The 15829-nt window shown below is 35.3% G+C and overlaps 1 protein-coding gene across 1 annotated transcript in view; it reads left to right on the forward strand.

Moving 5' to 3' along the window:
• Nucleotides 1–15502, forward strand: part of AGPS (alkylglycerone phosphate synthase) — a 46860-nt gene extending 31358 nt beyond the window's left edge. Inside the window, exons 13-20 of the mRNA XM_065751036.1 lie at nucleotides 562–638; nucleotides 1656–1768; nucleotides 4336–4405; nucleotides 5396–5457; nucleotides 7296–7385; nucleotides 7829–7928; nucleotides 8633–8690; nucleotides 15163–15502. Of these exons, the coding sequence (XP_065607108.1) occupies nucleotides 562–638; nucleotides 1656–1768; nucleotides 4336–4405; nucleotides 5396–5457; nucleotides 7296–7385; nucleotides 7829–7928; nucleotides 8633–8690; nucleotides 15163–15284 (692 nt within the window). The 3' untranslated portion in view covers nucleotides 15285–15502. The remainder of the gene's footprint in view (nucleotides 1–561; nucleotides 639–1655; nucleotides 1769–4335; nucleotides 4406–5395; nucleotides 5458–7295; nucleotides 7386–7828; nucleotides 7929–8632; nucleotides 8691–15162) is intronic.
• The last annotated feature ends 327 nt before the right edge of the window (nucleotides 15503–15829 follow it).

Here is a 15829-nt window from a genome sequence, read left to right on the forward strand (position 1 = left end):
GAGGCAGAGATGTTAATTTAACAGACTCCAAGACACCATTTATGTATCCTGGTAATTTTAGCTCTCCGTATGTGATTAAGGAAGCAATTACTAACATTATGTAGAAAATTTTGCAGAAGTGACATAACCATTAAGGAAAAAATTGCTCAACTTCTAACTTGCACCATCTCTGGCTATTGGTTTCAATTAATTTGGCGTAACTTTAAAAAAAGGTCAGTGGTTTTGCTTAGTTTTATAGCATGAAACTAATGAAGTGCTCTTTCGGAATTTTCCATATGCAAAATACTTGTGAAGATCTAAACTAGGACAGCTTTGATTAAAAGTGTCAGATGGAATATTTGTGCACAGCTGTATGTATGCCTGTTAAAAAATTAATAAAAACCTTTTCTTAAAGTTTCTGCTAAATTAGTTCAGAAGGGTTGCTTTGATTGTGACAATCAGAGTGCTCCAAATGATTCTTGCAACTTTATGTTCCAAGCTTTTTTTTTTTTTGCCCTTTGAAGTAAGAATTTTAAAGAATACTGAGTACTTCAACATGTTTTTTTCTGCTTTTTGCCAAAGGTCATGCTCTTAAACCACAAGTTGCTTCCATTTTTACATCATTTTTGGATGGACTGAAAAAATTCTACATAACAAAGGTAACTGTTTTAGGGTTTAATACTGCTTAGAACTTGGCATGCTATCTGTTGAATTTGAGATTGCAGTATACTTTGTCTAATGCAACTCTTGAGTTTCTCTAATATGATGAAGTAATGTTATAATCCATTTGAGATTCAACTAACTTGAGATTCTCTAGTTACTTTAATCCAAAATAAAATGATCTGTTTGAGGAGTTACATGTCGATTCCAATCCTTCCAGCTGTGCAAGAGGAAAGGAACACTCAAGAAGTGGAACTGTGTAGTACTGACACAAGCTCCATTGGTAACGCATCTGGAGTAGATACTGTTAGTGTATCTTATAATCTGCTTTGATGCTTAAATAACAAGTCACCACAAATAGAATGAAGAGTGGAAAGGGGAAGGCTTTTTTTACAGAACAGTATTTGAAAATCTGAATCTTGCCTCTTCGTCTCTTACTACTGAAATAAAAGCTATGCAAACATCTCGACTATATTACACCTTTAATATTTACAACTCTGATAGTGTTCTTCTCATTTCAACTGCCCTATGCTCTTTGCCCAAAGTTTAAAAGTTATTTTCTCTTTATAGCACTTTTCTGAGTGTAAAGATTTTCTGGTGGCATACAGTTAAAACAGCTGTTTTGAGGACAATGTTTATGGTCATCATAGTCATCTTCATACTTTAATAAAGGAATAGTTGATAGAATATAAATGTCTTCTTGTTGCTGAAAGCATTTAAGAGCTGTACTTTCTTCAGCAGTTGATAGACAGCTGTTGACTATTCTACCTTTTATATGGACTGGAGTAAAGAAGGTGACACATCAACTGTAAATGTTTGTTCTGTCAAGAAAAACCTTTCTTTTTGGGGTAGATTTTTTGAAAAGTGTTTTTTTTTTTCTGATATTTCCTCTTATTTGTGACAATAGCGAAGGATGCTTACAGACCAGAGGGTATGCTGTGTATATGGAAAGCAAAAATTTGTTGCTTGTATTCTACCACAGGCGATGACATAATGCAAGGATTTTCTCTCTGCAGTTCAAAGGATTTGATCCCAACATACTATGTGTAGCTACTTTGCTCTTTGAGGGTGACAGAGAGAAGGTTCTTCAGCATGAAAAACAAGTCTATGATATTGCCACCAAGTTTGGGTATGCGATTTCAAAACACTTTTTTATATGAAACTCTGAGAGAACTGTCAAAGAAGTAAGCAATGTTACCACATTTCTGTTGAAATTTGTGTAAATCTCAGTTTGCTAGTTTAAAGTGGAAATAATCAGCTACTGAGTATTCTCTTTGAAAAGTATGGCTTCTGCTAATTCTTAATAGGTAGCTTTATGGAAAAACTTAGAACTGTCTGTATATTGCACCAAGATGAGTGTTCAACTTAGAATCAGTGTTCTTCTGGAAACTAGTCCTTGTAGTTATTTACAGACCTGGAAGCTGCTTGCTTTGCAATACTGAAATATGGATTTTAAGTAGAGAAGAGAGACATTTCAAGGGTGATATTAATTCATTGCAGAATTTATGTAAGGTTATGAATATAGAAATTCTATTAAAAAATGGAGTTTGTGTAGTTAGAAGAATGTGCTGAATCTCTCTGTCCTGCAGGCTTTTTTTTAATTATTATTTATTTATTTAATTATTTATTTATTTTAATCCTTACTGTGGAACAGAAAATACTTCACTATAATGTCAGGCTGAGTAGTGATCATGTCATTATATTTTGATTACAACAGTGGTGAAAACTAGAAGTCACTTCTAAGAATATACTTTTTAAAAAAGTTTTTGCTATTATTAGTCTCAACTGCTAAAATATACAAAATGACATGTTTCTGAAATTTGTTCTTTCATTCTACTACTTCAAATGGTTTACAAAAATGGGATTTCACATGAGCAGCTTGCTACCTTTCAATAATAAGAATAACATTGTTCTTCATCTTTAATAACATTTGAGTTTTAGATTAATGTTGTATGCAGCAAAAAAAATTATCTTCGGGTCCTCTTTTGATATTTCTAGATGATCCGAGTATTGGGGAAGGAGGGAAAGTGGTCTGTGTTAGTGGACAGTTAGAAGGTGCTGTCTGTCTGTGCTACTTTGTTCAGGCTATAAGCTGATTGTTAATAACTTTCTATCTTCATGTCTGAAAGGTATTTAGGTTGTCTTTTTTTTCCGCCCACATAAACCTCTCAGATTCACAGGATCATCTAGGAAGACAGACTAAAGATATACTGCCCTACTTCTCAAAAGCTAATACTTAAAAGCAAACAAAAATGACTTTAATAATTCTCTGAAACTGATATGTTGGCAAAAACAGGGCTTCATTTTTCTATTTAGGGCTCAGTATTTTTCATCTGTCCACCACTTAAACATTTGGGAACTTAGGTCAATAGTCTTACTGTCGTGAGCTGTGAGAATGCAAGTGCATAACTCCAACATCTGCTTAGAAACATAGTTACAGGTCTTCCTGAAAATGAAGGTCAGGAACGTGCTCTGTCTACTTCTGTTTCCTTTGCTATTTCATGACTGTGAAAACTACGAAAGATAAGGTGCAAAAAAGATAATGTCTGTTATGTGGAAAAAACAGTGATTCTAAAACTAGATTGGAATTCTAAAACTAAATCAGGAATCACAGGCTTTTGTTTTCAGCTTCAATTTGACTTAATTCATTTGTACGCTTTTACTATAACAGATTTACATGAGAAAAGGGAGTGTGTTCAAGCTGCAGTCTCTACTGCTCTGCCAGGTTGAGACTACTCAGTAATTCTGTAATGACAGAGTGTAGTGACTCTAGCACATCTGAAGGCCTGTAGTAAAGTAAATAGGTCTGAAACGCAGGTTGGAAGTAAATTCAATCTACTTGTGTTCCTAAGCTGCTTTGAAAATTCTGAAAACCTTTGTCATTATTTTTCCTAAACCATACAATACCATACAAGAAAAAAGAAAAGCTATGAGGATAGTTATTTCCTTGGAGATGTTTACTTTTTTTACTTAGGTGATCATGCTAATGTTACTGTGTTTACATTTACTTCTTTGAAGAGCTTCTGTGGGAATTGGTCTTGCTGTTCTAAGCCAAAGATTTGTCTATGTAAATAGTATTTGAGAGGGAGATGTTTAGTAGCAGAATGGCAGATAGTTAATGCAGTTGTCATCACACTGCGGTTTAGTACTTCTTGAGAAGGTTTTGTTCTTATATATGTATGTCATTTTACTTTGTCTGCAGTAAATATTCTGAAATGTGAGCTGTTAATGTTCTTTTAGGACATAAAATTAACGAAAGCGAACGTCTACCAGCAAAATATTATTCCACTTGTTTGGATACAGTGTTCTTTTCTTGACTATTATACTTGTGCTGGTGCAGTTACAAAGAACAGAAACAAACAGTTACAAACAGAAACAGTCTTGCTTTCAGATATCTTAGAAAGGAATAGTGTGAAGAATGTTGACTTATGCTACAAAGTTAGTCCTATGAAAATTGACTGCTTTCCCTGATTATTTTTTTTTCTTTCTTGTTCTATTCAACTTCCTTCCCTCTGAGTATCTCAGAGGACAGAAAAGGTGACTACGTTTACACAAACTCTATTTGCAGCTATTGTAATACAGCCTAGAGACAGATAAACTTTCAGAGTTGTTTCAGAATCAATTGTTGGTTTTCTTGTAATTTTTTGAAACTTCTGAATACTGTGATGGAAAGTTAATTAAACTCCTTATTTGCAGTGGCTTGGCAGCTGGAGAAGATAACGGACAGAGAGGATATATGCTGACGTTTGTCATTGCTTACCTTCGGGTAGGTTACCTCTTGTCTCTCCTACTGAAACTTCTGTTAATTAATAAAACAAAACCTAGAAGTATCTTTGAAGATGCTTCCTGAATTCAAAATGCAGATTGCCTTGGGTATTCTCTTAATTAAACTTCTTAGAGAATTGTATCTATTCCATCTTTAAGTCTATATTGTTTACTCCTTGAACTTCATCTACAAAATACCTTACAAATGTAAATCTGTACATTTAAACAAAAAATAAAGTTACCTGTAAGAGGAGGATACTGAAGGAGGATACTGGCAGTTGCTAAATAAACCAGATTAGACTTACAAATCCCCATGTTGAAATTAGACTGAACTGGAAGAGTATTCACTATAGGAATGTGATCACTCAGTTTTTACTCTTTGAATATCCACTTATGGTTGCAGTTTGAGAATTCCAGAGTGAATAAACATCAATCTGAACTGGTGCAGCTGCCTTTATGGACTTTAGTCTTATTGTTTTAAGAGAGGGTTGTTGTTGTTTTTCGCAGCATATAATGCATGTCCTTAGTGCTACATCCTGTTTGGCCTTTCTAGTTTGGGGCAAATAACTGAGTTTCATTTTATTTCATCAGTCTGTAGGTAAAATGGGTAGAATGTTTCTTGTCTTTGTGCTTACTAGGTAGAAATTATATCCTGGATAAAACTTCTGTTTCAAATAACTAGTTCTATTAGATATTATGCTGGAGCTTTTGGATTGGTGCTAGTGGTACAAATATTTGATAGTGGAAGCATACAGATACTCTGGCAAGCTGTCTTATAGCTATGACGTCAAAATGTCAACTGTCTTAGAAGAACTATACCACTTCCTTAACTGTAAACTAATGTCACTGGCACAGATGGCCATTTTTGCTAAATAGACTTTTTCTTCTTTTCTTAAGCAATCCAAAGTTGCTCAACTGCTAGCTGTGTATCCTACACTGGAATCCCAGATGTTGGTGCTGAATATTGCTGATCATTTCCTTTCTCTGTTAGGATCTGGGCCTGGATTACTATGTAATAGGAGAATCGTTTGAGACATCTGTTCCTTGGGATAGGTAAACTGATTATTCTTCAGTATTGCTTAAAACCTTGTACCTGATTTTATTCCAATTATTCCTAACTTGTGCTTGCTCATGGGAAAACTTAATTTAATTTAAGTCTTATATGTATTGGAGGCTCCCTGATGTGCCTCAAATCTTACAGCTGTGTTGTTGCTAAAATTGCTGGTAAATTATGTTTCAGGATTTTCTAAATGCTATGTAAGCAAGTGTTAATATTTCTGTTTAGGGTAACTTACTGTAACAGATCCAAGATGTGAAATCATCCAGCTTCTTAGGTTGGGCACTGGCTACAATAATAGTATTTTATGATAAGCAGCCACATATATGGGATCACCTTGTATTTTAAGCAGAAAAGTTTTTAGTGGAGCTCATGAAAAAAAATATTCCTGTATTAGGTTTTCATTTTTTTTTCTGTGCAGTAATGCGATGAAGTGAAATAACTGAAGAGTAACTTCTGCTCATAATATTTTTTTGCACTAAGCTTAGCTTAGCTGTAGTTGAAAAACACTTGACCACAGTGTAGTTTAACATGTGAAATTATTTTGAATGCTTCATTCCATTTCATAAGCTAGAAACTGCTTAAAGCAGAATCTAAACTGATCTTAATTTGAGCTTGTCATTAATGTGAAGTGGAAGCTATGGAAATTGCGATGTGAGCTGGTAACCTTGTATCCTTGCTACTAAACATAGTGGTGGTAGTAAATTCTGGCTTCTGCTTTGACAAGTGGGAGACGCTGTCTAAATGAGTGGGAGAAACTTGAATAGGGTGATTTTTTTAAAGCAAAATTGCTTTATATTATTACTTCAACTTTACAGGTTTTGACATACACTCACTTGTTAGCCTTAAGTTTGATGTTGTTCTACCACAAAGAATGAGTTATGTAAGAATATCAAATATTTTTCTGAAGTTGTGCTTAACGAAGCAAATGCTTTCAAAACCCTTTAGTACTTTGACTAGTAAGAGCTATGCAGGTTTTCACAAACCAGTTTATTTTAGTGAATATATTTGAAAAAAATACTTTCTTGCTGATCTGTTAAATTGATAATTTTCTCACATATGTAACTACTGTCAGTACACAAACTAACTTTATATCTGTATAAAAAGCCTTAAAAATCACGTTACACAATGGATGGTGCTGCACATCTTAGAGGAAGAATATATAACTTAAGAAACAGTAATTTGAAATAATTTTTCTTGAAAAAAAAATTTTAATGCTTTGTACGTACCTGGGTCTGCTGGGGTGGGTGTGAAGGAAAGATAAAGTACTAAAAGCAAAGTAACTATGGCTTATGGTAAGATTTCATAACTCATTGCCATATTGAACTGATAACATTTCAAGTTGGCAGAGTAGTGCACTGCTGGAGTCTCCATTTCTTGCCTTGCAACTTACCAAAGGTATGCCAGAGTGTACAAGGCCTTGGAGTTCTCTAGCTTTCTGTGAGTTGTATCTGTGAGCTGCAGTTAAGGTTCTTTTGCTGAAGATAATAAGTTTAGACATAGAGAAGCAGGTAAGTTCTATTTCCTGTTGAATTCTTTTGACTTCTGTTCCTTATGGAAAAGAGCTTTCATTCTGTGCTCTAATTCAGAGCAAATTCACTATTTGGGAGATATGCAAAAAGAGCAGTGCTTTGAAGTCTTTATGGAGGACTGTTTTATTCTTAGAATAAAAACTGAAGCGGTTAAAACTGGTCTTAAAAGGCAGTCTTCAACTATACATTTTCAAAAAGAAAATCAGATTACTGAAGGTTGTGTTTGTGTTTGGTTTTTTTTTTCTATAAAGTGGTGTAAAATCTTACTAAGACTTTATATTTTAATGTGCTTTCTATTACAGGGTTTTAGACCTCTGTAGGAATGTGAAGGAAAGGATAGTAAGAGAGTGCAAAGAAAAGGGTGTTCAATTTGCTCCCTTTTCCACCTGCAGGTAAGCCACAGAATGACTCAAATACTCAGATTTCTAGAGTTTTTTATTAGTAACCCGATAAAGAGGGCATTAAAGTTGCTACCTAGTAGACAGTCATCTATTAATGATAGAACAAAGACTAATCATCTTGACTTTTCTCTTTAACCTGTGAGTAGGTTACATGTAAAAGTAATTATTTCAAGAAGGGATTAGTGGCACATCATTAGTATTGATACTTGTACTTGACTCCTTTGTGCATACAAGCAAAATAAGGCTAATTTTAGAACTTAGCTCTCGGGAAGTCATAGCATTGATTCACTCTTACAAACCAGATACAAAAACAAAACTTAAAAAAAAAAAGTTACTTTTTAAAAATCAAATGAGTATCTTTGAGTTGTGTAGTGTTATATAGTCACTGAAGTGATATCATAAACCTCTGTTTATAATGTAGTTCTCTTCTGCAGGGTGACACAGACTTACGATGCAGGTGCATGTGTGTATTTCTACTTTGCCTTTAACTACAGAGGGATCAGCGATCCTATTCATGTCTATGAAGAAATTGAGGTAAAGTTTACAAAAGTGTCAGTTAAGGAGAAGCTAATGTTCTGTAACGTATGCCAAACTTGCTGGCGAAGCTAACTGAATTTTGTAGGAAAAAATCTCAATAGTCTACTCATAGAACTTTGATCGTTAGTAGCTAGGAGAAGTATGACCTAAGCAGTACACCAACTGGTGCAAGATTAGTATTTCAGCGTGAAAGCATTCAGATATTTCTTCATCAACATAGAAAACTTTTTTTTTTCCCCACAAGATTCACACACAAAAGAGTAGCCTATTCTAAAGTTCAGAATCTTGAAAAATCTGAATTTCTTTCTGAATAAGAGACTTGGGTCACTCTGAGGACTTTGTTTTCAAGCCTCTCTCTTACAGGTTCCTTTTCAGTAGGCACTTACCCATCTTCTAGGTTAGCTCCCCAGCCCAGTATGCCATTTTAGTTTTGGCAAGGGGAAAGTGATCCAGAATATTCTGTTCTGGAATAAGTTTTGTTGTAACAGATGTGCTTTAAAATATCTTGGCTTTCATAGGGTTTGTTTGGAAAATTCCTACTTAAATTCATCTGCAGACATGAGATGAAATGTTCATTTTTGTGTACCCTACGTGTTTCTGACTTTTTTCATACACCTGTTAAAATGCTTACTGTAGCAAGCATTTGACTAAAACCAAACATCTTGTGCATTTAATGTTAATATCTTATCTTTCCCATCTAGAGGGCTGCTAGAGAAGAAATACTTGCCAATGGAGGAAGTCTCTCACATCACCATGGAGGTATTGTTCTCAGTCTACCATTAATCCTTTTTTAAGCTAATAAATATTCATAACTACATCAAATAGTTTTCAACCAAACTTCTCATTTAATGTGTTCAAAATATTTTTATATTATTCAAAATATATTTTCAGTCTTTCGAGACACTTCACACTTGTTTACCAACTGTTTAGCAGTAGCAACACTAGTCCTGGTCTGCTTGATGTCCCCTTACACAGTGTGGTACATTTATGAATAGCAGCCTCAAACCATCCCTTAGGTAGGAAATCTATAGGCTGTTCGAAAAGCTGAAAAGATAGCTTAAAAATTTGTCATAAGCAAGTTCTACTGAACCTTGTGTAGAGGCACGTTCATTTCCAAGTTTCACAGTTCTAATAAGAGCAACTTAATGTCCCTTGCAGCTAGTTGAATGCTGTTTACACCTAATTACAGACCACTTAGTAGTGATAATATCTGCATAAAATTGCTGGACGCTTTAGCTGGACTGTGCGTGTTAACTGTATTTCTGTCTGCTAATGTCTGATTATTTGGTTTCCTCTCCTATAATTTGAAAATATTTTTAATGTGTTACTAGTTTCTTTGCAAGGTGTTTCCATGCTTTAGTAGTAAGGTTTAGAGCCAGTGTAATGTATAAATATTATCCTGATAATTTATGTATGCTTTTCCCACATGTTTAGGTAGCCTGATTTGATGGTATCCTAAATAATGTTGTAAATTCAAATGTCAGGAAGATTTGCTCTGAATCCCTTTTTGATTTGTGTAGCTAACTTATTTAAACTGATTTAAAATACACTTCTTCTGTACTCTCTTGGAACATTCCCCAGCCACAGAAATTAGAGCAAAGAGCGAGAAATCTAATGGTTTAAAATAAAATAAAAATTATATAATTTTAAGAAAGCTCTCTGGGGGAGCGGGGAACTGAAGACTGAAGTGCAGAAATAATCTTTTAAAACATTGGTAAATTCCAAGGCTTGAAACTTATATCTAGGGATGGAAATTGCAATATCAAAATATTGGAATATGTATAAGTATTGGTAACGTAATTGAAAACAATTTCAGTATTTTTAATATGCATTTATTGTCCTCTGATTAATTCTTTCTATACTATTATAGTGGATCAGTCAGTATACAAACATGGATGTGAAATTACCCTCTCGATCTGCTACTGTACTCTCTCCTGCTGTGGCAACTGTATTTTACTGTGACTAGCATTTCATCCATTAACTCGAATGCAGCTGTAGCTTGCCATGATTGAATGCATTTGCCCTCACCATATGAAATTTTGCTTACAGCATTATTGGCAAGAAAAAATTCCTTATGTACCATTTTCATATCCTTGCATATTTGGGCTTTCTGACTTAACAGATTTAGAGAACTTGGTTTCTCTTAGAATTCTCTTGTTCCTGTCAGAGCCCAGCACATCTTTTCTACTTTTTTTTTTTTTTTTGTCTGGCAAGGCAAGATTCTTTTTTTTCCGGTTCATAGTAGGTGTGCTACTGAAAATTAGCCTAATAATATCGATTTTTATTTTCTGACCTTCAGGCCCTGTCATTCCTAGCCCTGCTAAAATCAGTCTATTGAGGTGGTAAGAAAAATAAAAAAAAATACTGGTGCAGTTTATTTTAGTATTTGTCTTGTAATTGTGATTAATAACAGTTGTTTTCACTATCTGAAAGCAGACAGGCTGGTTTGTCTGCCTACAATCATGCTGTGATAAATGGAGCTATTTTAACTCTGGTTTTGTGTATCAAAGAAAACAGATGTAGTCTGGGACTTGAGGCTATAGGAAATACAAAGCTTGCTTAAGTCAATCTTCATCCACTTTGAGTGAAGAAGTGGTCATATATGACAGCATGAAATGTTTAAAGATCTAAATTACTTTACATCTGGAAAAGTAGTAACTGCAGGTCTGCCCATAGCTGCCATGCACAAGGACAGCTGAAGTCATAATACTCTTAATTTTTATATTAAGAGTAACTTCGGAAAGACTTAAGTTCAGATTCTTTTTAATCCTGATATCTGTTCTCTCTTTTCCTCAAGCTAATGAAAATATTGTAGCTTTCAGGCAGTTAGCAGTGTTGTGAGGATATTTCCTGATCCCATCAATGCCAGCCTCTTACAGCAAGCATTTCGTAGACATGAGAAGCTGTAGGACACATACATCAGTGTAATGAACTTGGCCTTTTAGTGTAACACTGACTTCTATTTTGGGGTGGATTATCCAGACTTGCTTTTCTTTAATTCCTATTTGACAAAATTTATGCTTTTTATATACATAAAATAGCATTTGTTGAGGAAATATCACTAGTTAAAGCTCATAAGTATTTTTGCTTTAGAATACAGCCTGAGAAGGGAGCTGTCTGGATTTGGCCTTGATCTCTTCTGCATTGCCAAGTGATGCCAAGTTTTACCAGTTGCCTTGTAGAACTAAAAACAGATTCTTTCCATTGCAGGCGATGTTCTAACCAACAACTGGTTACTTAAGGAAGTAATCATCAGCTTGTGGGTTTGAGCAAAACACATTCATTTAGACACGTAACACCATAGAAAGTGGAAGAAAATTAGTTCTAGACAAATTGACTAAATAAAGATTAATATAATCCAGGCTCTACAAAAATGGTCATCATATTATCAGTTTTCTGGCAGTTTATATAGAAAAGTTTGGGAGAAAGTAGAATGAGTGTGCAAAACTGATGTGCATTCAGTTTCATGTTTGACACTACAATTCTTTGGTATTATTAGCAAGCAGTGTCTTAACATGTCTGCATGGATTACTGGAAAATACGACAGTATCTGGAATTATTTCCTTAGGGGAGTGGTAGAGTTGGAATTGCACGTGAACTTTTCATTATACAGGAAAAGTATCCTCTTATCTTTAAGGACAAGAGACTTGCCATACTTAATTTTATGAAATAAGTACTTGTAAATTAGAATGAGAAGTTAAAACTGACAGTTGTCAGACGTGAGGAAATCCTAATTATGTGAAATAATCAGTCCTATTTTTCTTCCTTAGTCTGTTGATGATCTAAATAGAAGTGTCATCATTGGTGTCTTATTTCACCAAGTAAATGCAAAAGACTTCGCGTCCTCAACTTCTGTTGAAGTTTTAGATTAATGCACTGACCTTTCTCAGTGTATTTCAGAACTCTCTATGGAAGAGTAATTTCTGGGAAGCAATTTCTTGGAGTGCAACGTTTCTTCCTGTAAGAGATATCCACCTACAAGAAGAGCATTCCACAGCTGGAAGAGCCCCATCCTTCTTATGACCCACATGACTGTTTGTCTTTCTGCAGAGCTCTTTTGCAATAATTGCCTCTTTACATTGGAAGGGCTGGAGCGGAGGAGGTCTAGGGCCATGTGTAGTGCCACTGGAGCCTATTTCCCTTGGGACCACACACTGCTGTAAATCTGTTCTGCACCTGGGGGTAGAGCTATTCCTGGGATTCATCAGCTACACTAACTTCCCTTACAGGCCTGTTCGCGTGTGCTCTTGCACTTGTTTTTCCTTTGTGAGAAAACTGATTGCTGCCTGCTGTTTGCTAGCTCCATACATAGCTAGATTTTTAGCAGCCATCCATCTGCATCCTCAATGATGAGCAGCCATAGTCTTCATGACTATGGACCAGCATGTATCAGAATTGCAAAAAGGCATTTTTTCCAGCTTTTTTTTTTCCTTAATACATGGACTGTAATGGTGATAAAACCTAAAAATGACTGTGAAATTAGGTTCTGGATTGTCTTTTTAACTTGCTACTGCACAGCCTTGTTGGCTGTCCAGTCTGAGGTACATGATTTGTTTAAAGCAGGCTCTTTGCTATGCTAAGGTGTTTGTACTATGTGTGGTAAGTAGGGCTTCAAATTGAGTTTGACTAGACTGAGTGCTGGGTAATGCTTGGCAAATGCTTTAGCTTCCTAGTGGTGAATGTTTGTGGTCCTAACGTGTGATAGGAATAGTGCAATTGCTACTTTTAAAACTTCAAAACATACTCTCATCATTCATTTTGAATAATGAAAGATGCAAGATTAGGCCTCTTTAAAGGAAAAAGATGAAAGAATTCGAAGTTGTTTTTGTTAGCATTTGATTCCACAAGGATTGGGTGTCTAACGGTGTGTTTAGGACTTGTATGACCTATTTGTAGTGGTTGACAATGTTGTGCTGATTTGGTAATCTTCCTTAATACTGTTGGGATGTAGCATATAAAATGAGATGAATTTGGTCTCTTGTCAGTTCTCCATAAATGACATCCTCGTGGCTTTAAAGGTAAATGGCCTACCTTCTGTACGCTAGAAACTGAAGGGTTGTTTTCTGTAGTCCACGGTATTTATCCACGAGACATTTAGGAGTTCCTTGATCCCAGTAACTTTCCTACCAAAGCTGTTCACTGTGGTTATGCTTTGCAGAATTAGAAACCTTTGCTACCTGTAGTCACTTTACATCCATGGTTGTATGTTTTAATGTTACTGTATTTTCTTCTTCATTTTCTCCTCTCATCCTTGATACTGATTGTGTTGCGCTGTGGAGGAGGAAGGAATACTCAGGGCAGAACTAACCTGAACTGAGAAGAACTGTCTAGATTGCTTTTCTGTGTAGTGCTCTCATCTGCACAAAGCTTTCCTTACTCTGTAGCTGAAAAATCCACATATATCTTATTTTCATGAACATTAGGAGCAGGGGCTCAGTGTACTGTTACCAAGGAGTTAAAATATTTTCATTGAATATGTTTGTAAAGGACCACTGGTAACTTTACAGGGTTTTTTTCCTTTACAGTTCACTGATCAAATGTATGTTAGATTTATTACTGCAAAAGTATAAACTATAGAAAATTTGACAAGATAGATGTGTAAATTATCACTTTGACAGAACTAATGATGCACTCCAAGCACCTTCTGTTTTCCAGCACTTGGTGAGCGACTTCATTAAATATGCAATGACTGTTTGGTGCTGCTCAGACAGTAGTTCAGTTCCTTGTGGAATTGCATTATTACTGGAGGTGTAAAAGAGGCAGGCATGCTAGCTGTTGGGCATCCTGCTGTGATTCTAATGTGCTCCATCTTGTTGGAGCAGTTGTTTGCAGTCTTTTCAGGACAATTACATCCATAACCACAGGACACATTCACTGAAACTATATTACAGATAACAGTTGAGAATGGTAATGACTGTTCTTCATCTGTGATTGTATATGAGCCAGTGAAAGTGACTTGAGGTGATGGACAAGCCACATCCGTGCCTCTTTTTTTTTCTTTTGTGTGTGGTAGTATATAGTACCCCCAGATAAAATGCAGCTACATAAACTTGCTCTGCCAAATTGTAACAGTGGTATGTTTGCACCTGGGTTTTTGGTTTTTTGTTTTTTTTTTTTGAGCTGGGCTACCACAGTTCCTACTGCATGAAAAATGTTTTTGTCCTTCAGTTACAATCTTTGCTCTTTACATGAATTCTGGTAATAGTTGCTTTCTATTTATGCAGATTTCCTTCTTTCTCACATTTGCTTTTTCAGTTGGCAATATAACTAGCTCATTCCTTAAGGTATAAACAAATATACTCTGTTCTCCAGAGGTGTCTTTGTAATTTGTTACTCTGATGACAGTTTGATGGTTACCCTGAGAATAGGGTACAAAAGATGGCTTGAATTTAGGTTCAGATACTCTTAAAGCATCTGCCTCTCAAATCTTTACTATATCACATCATGCTGACAAATAGGTTGTGACAAGGTAAGGCTGACAAGGTAAATGCTATACTGTGTTAAATGAAAGAATGGCCAATATTTTGCACAATCTCTTAAATTAGAGTTGATGACTTGGTTAATTAGTATATGAACACTTGGCCATTTAACAGAACTTTTGTGAGAATTTAGTGAAATGAGTTCTTAAATGGGAAGTGTTTCAGCTTTGCTTTCTGTTTGGTGTATGTTGTGAATTTCCATTTTAACATGGAAAGTAAGCTTTTGTGTAATAGCATCTGCAAGTGCCAGCCTGTGCAGAGGTTTTTTTAAACAAAACAAGATATGCTAGTGAGTGATAACTAGAAAATATTTTTTGTTACTTAAACCAATACTGTTTTAAGTTTTTTTTCCGATTCTTGAGCACGTTCTTACTTTAAAGAAGTCAAGAGGTGCGGAGTTCTGCTTTTTAGTAACATCTTATTTGGTTACTTAAAAAGCTACTGAACTTATCTTTTGAAAACTTACTACCAAATCGCTGTTCTAATGGAACGTGTGATTTCATCCTAAGCTTCATCTAAATTTCATAGTTTCTAGAGAAAGTAGACAGTGTGGAACACAGTCTTCCTCTGGGAGTATGCAGAGCTTAATGAGCTTGATAGTCTGGTGGGCTCAATAAATCAAATAAAGCAAAACATTTCTCATTTTTGAATAAAAGCATTTATCACACAGTGTTTATTCATTCATGGTCACAAGATTGATTGGCTCTTCAAATCCTGCCATATATTGAAAGTCTTTGTTTTTGTTTTTCCAGTAGGCAAATTGCGGAAGCGCTGGATGAAGGAGAGTATCTCTGATGTTGGCCTGGGAATGCTGAGATCTGTTAAAGAATATGTGGACCCCAATAACATCTTTGGAAACAAAAATCTTTTATAAAACCCTGCACAACGTGGTGTACTGAAACTTCTTCAAAATTACTGTTGAAATTCCTCCATTTTCATTGTACTGATATCCCAGTAATCAAATATAACATAGCCTAAACTTTAAAACTAGTATCTTACATTGATTTTGCCATCCCCTACTCCCTAATAAAGTGTAAACATTACTGTTAACGTTTATGGATTTTTACTTATAATTCTCTTAAAAAAGAACAACACTGGGCATAAAGTACATTACCAGTCAGGAAATGCTAATTTGATTTTCCAAGTTTGTCTAGGCAACACAGCTGATAATATTTTCAATGCTGGATACAGCCAGCTGTTTCTTACTAAAGCATCCTCCTGCAAAGAGAACAAAGACTGACGACAGTGTTTTCTACTTAAGCAGCTGCTCAACCCAGCTTCTCACTAAAGGAAAGCAGCTAGGAGACAGATGAGATTGCACCAAGGAGTACTTCTCTGTGCTGAAGCATTAGGTATGTAACAGATTTGTAACCAGCGAATACTTAAAGCACAAATGTTGGCTTAGATCAGAAAAGACAA

This window comes from Cyrtonyx montezumae, unplaced genomic scaffold (assembly GCF_038088225.1).
Source record: "Cyrtonyx montezumae isolate F1298 unplaced genomic scaffold, pur_monq_1.0 scaffold_7, whole genome shotgun sequence".
NCBI classification, from domain to species: domain Eukaryota; kingdom Metazoa; phylum Chordata; class Aves; order Galliformes; family Odontophoridae; genus Cyrtonyx; species Cyrtonyx montezumae.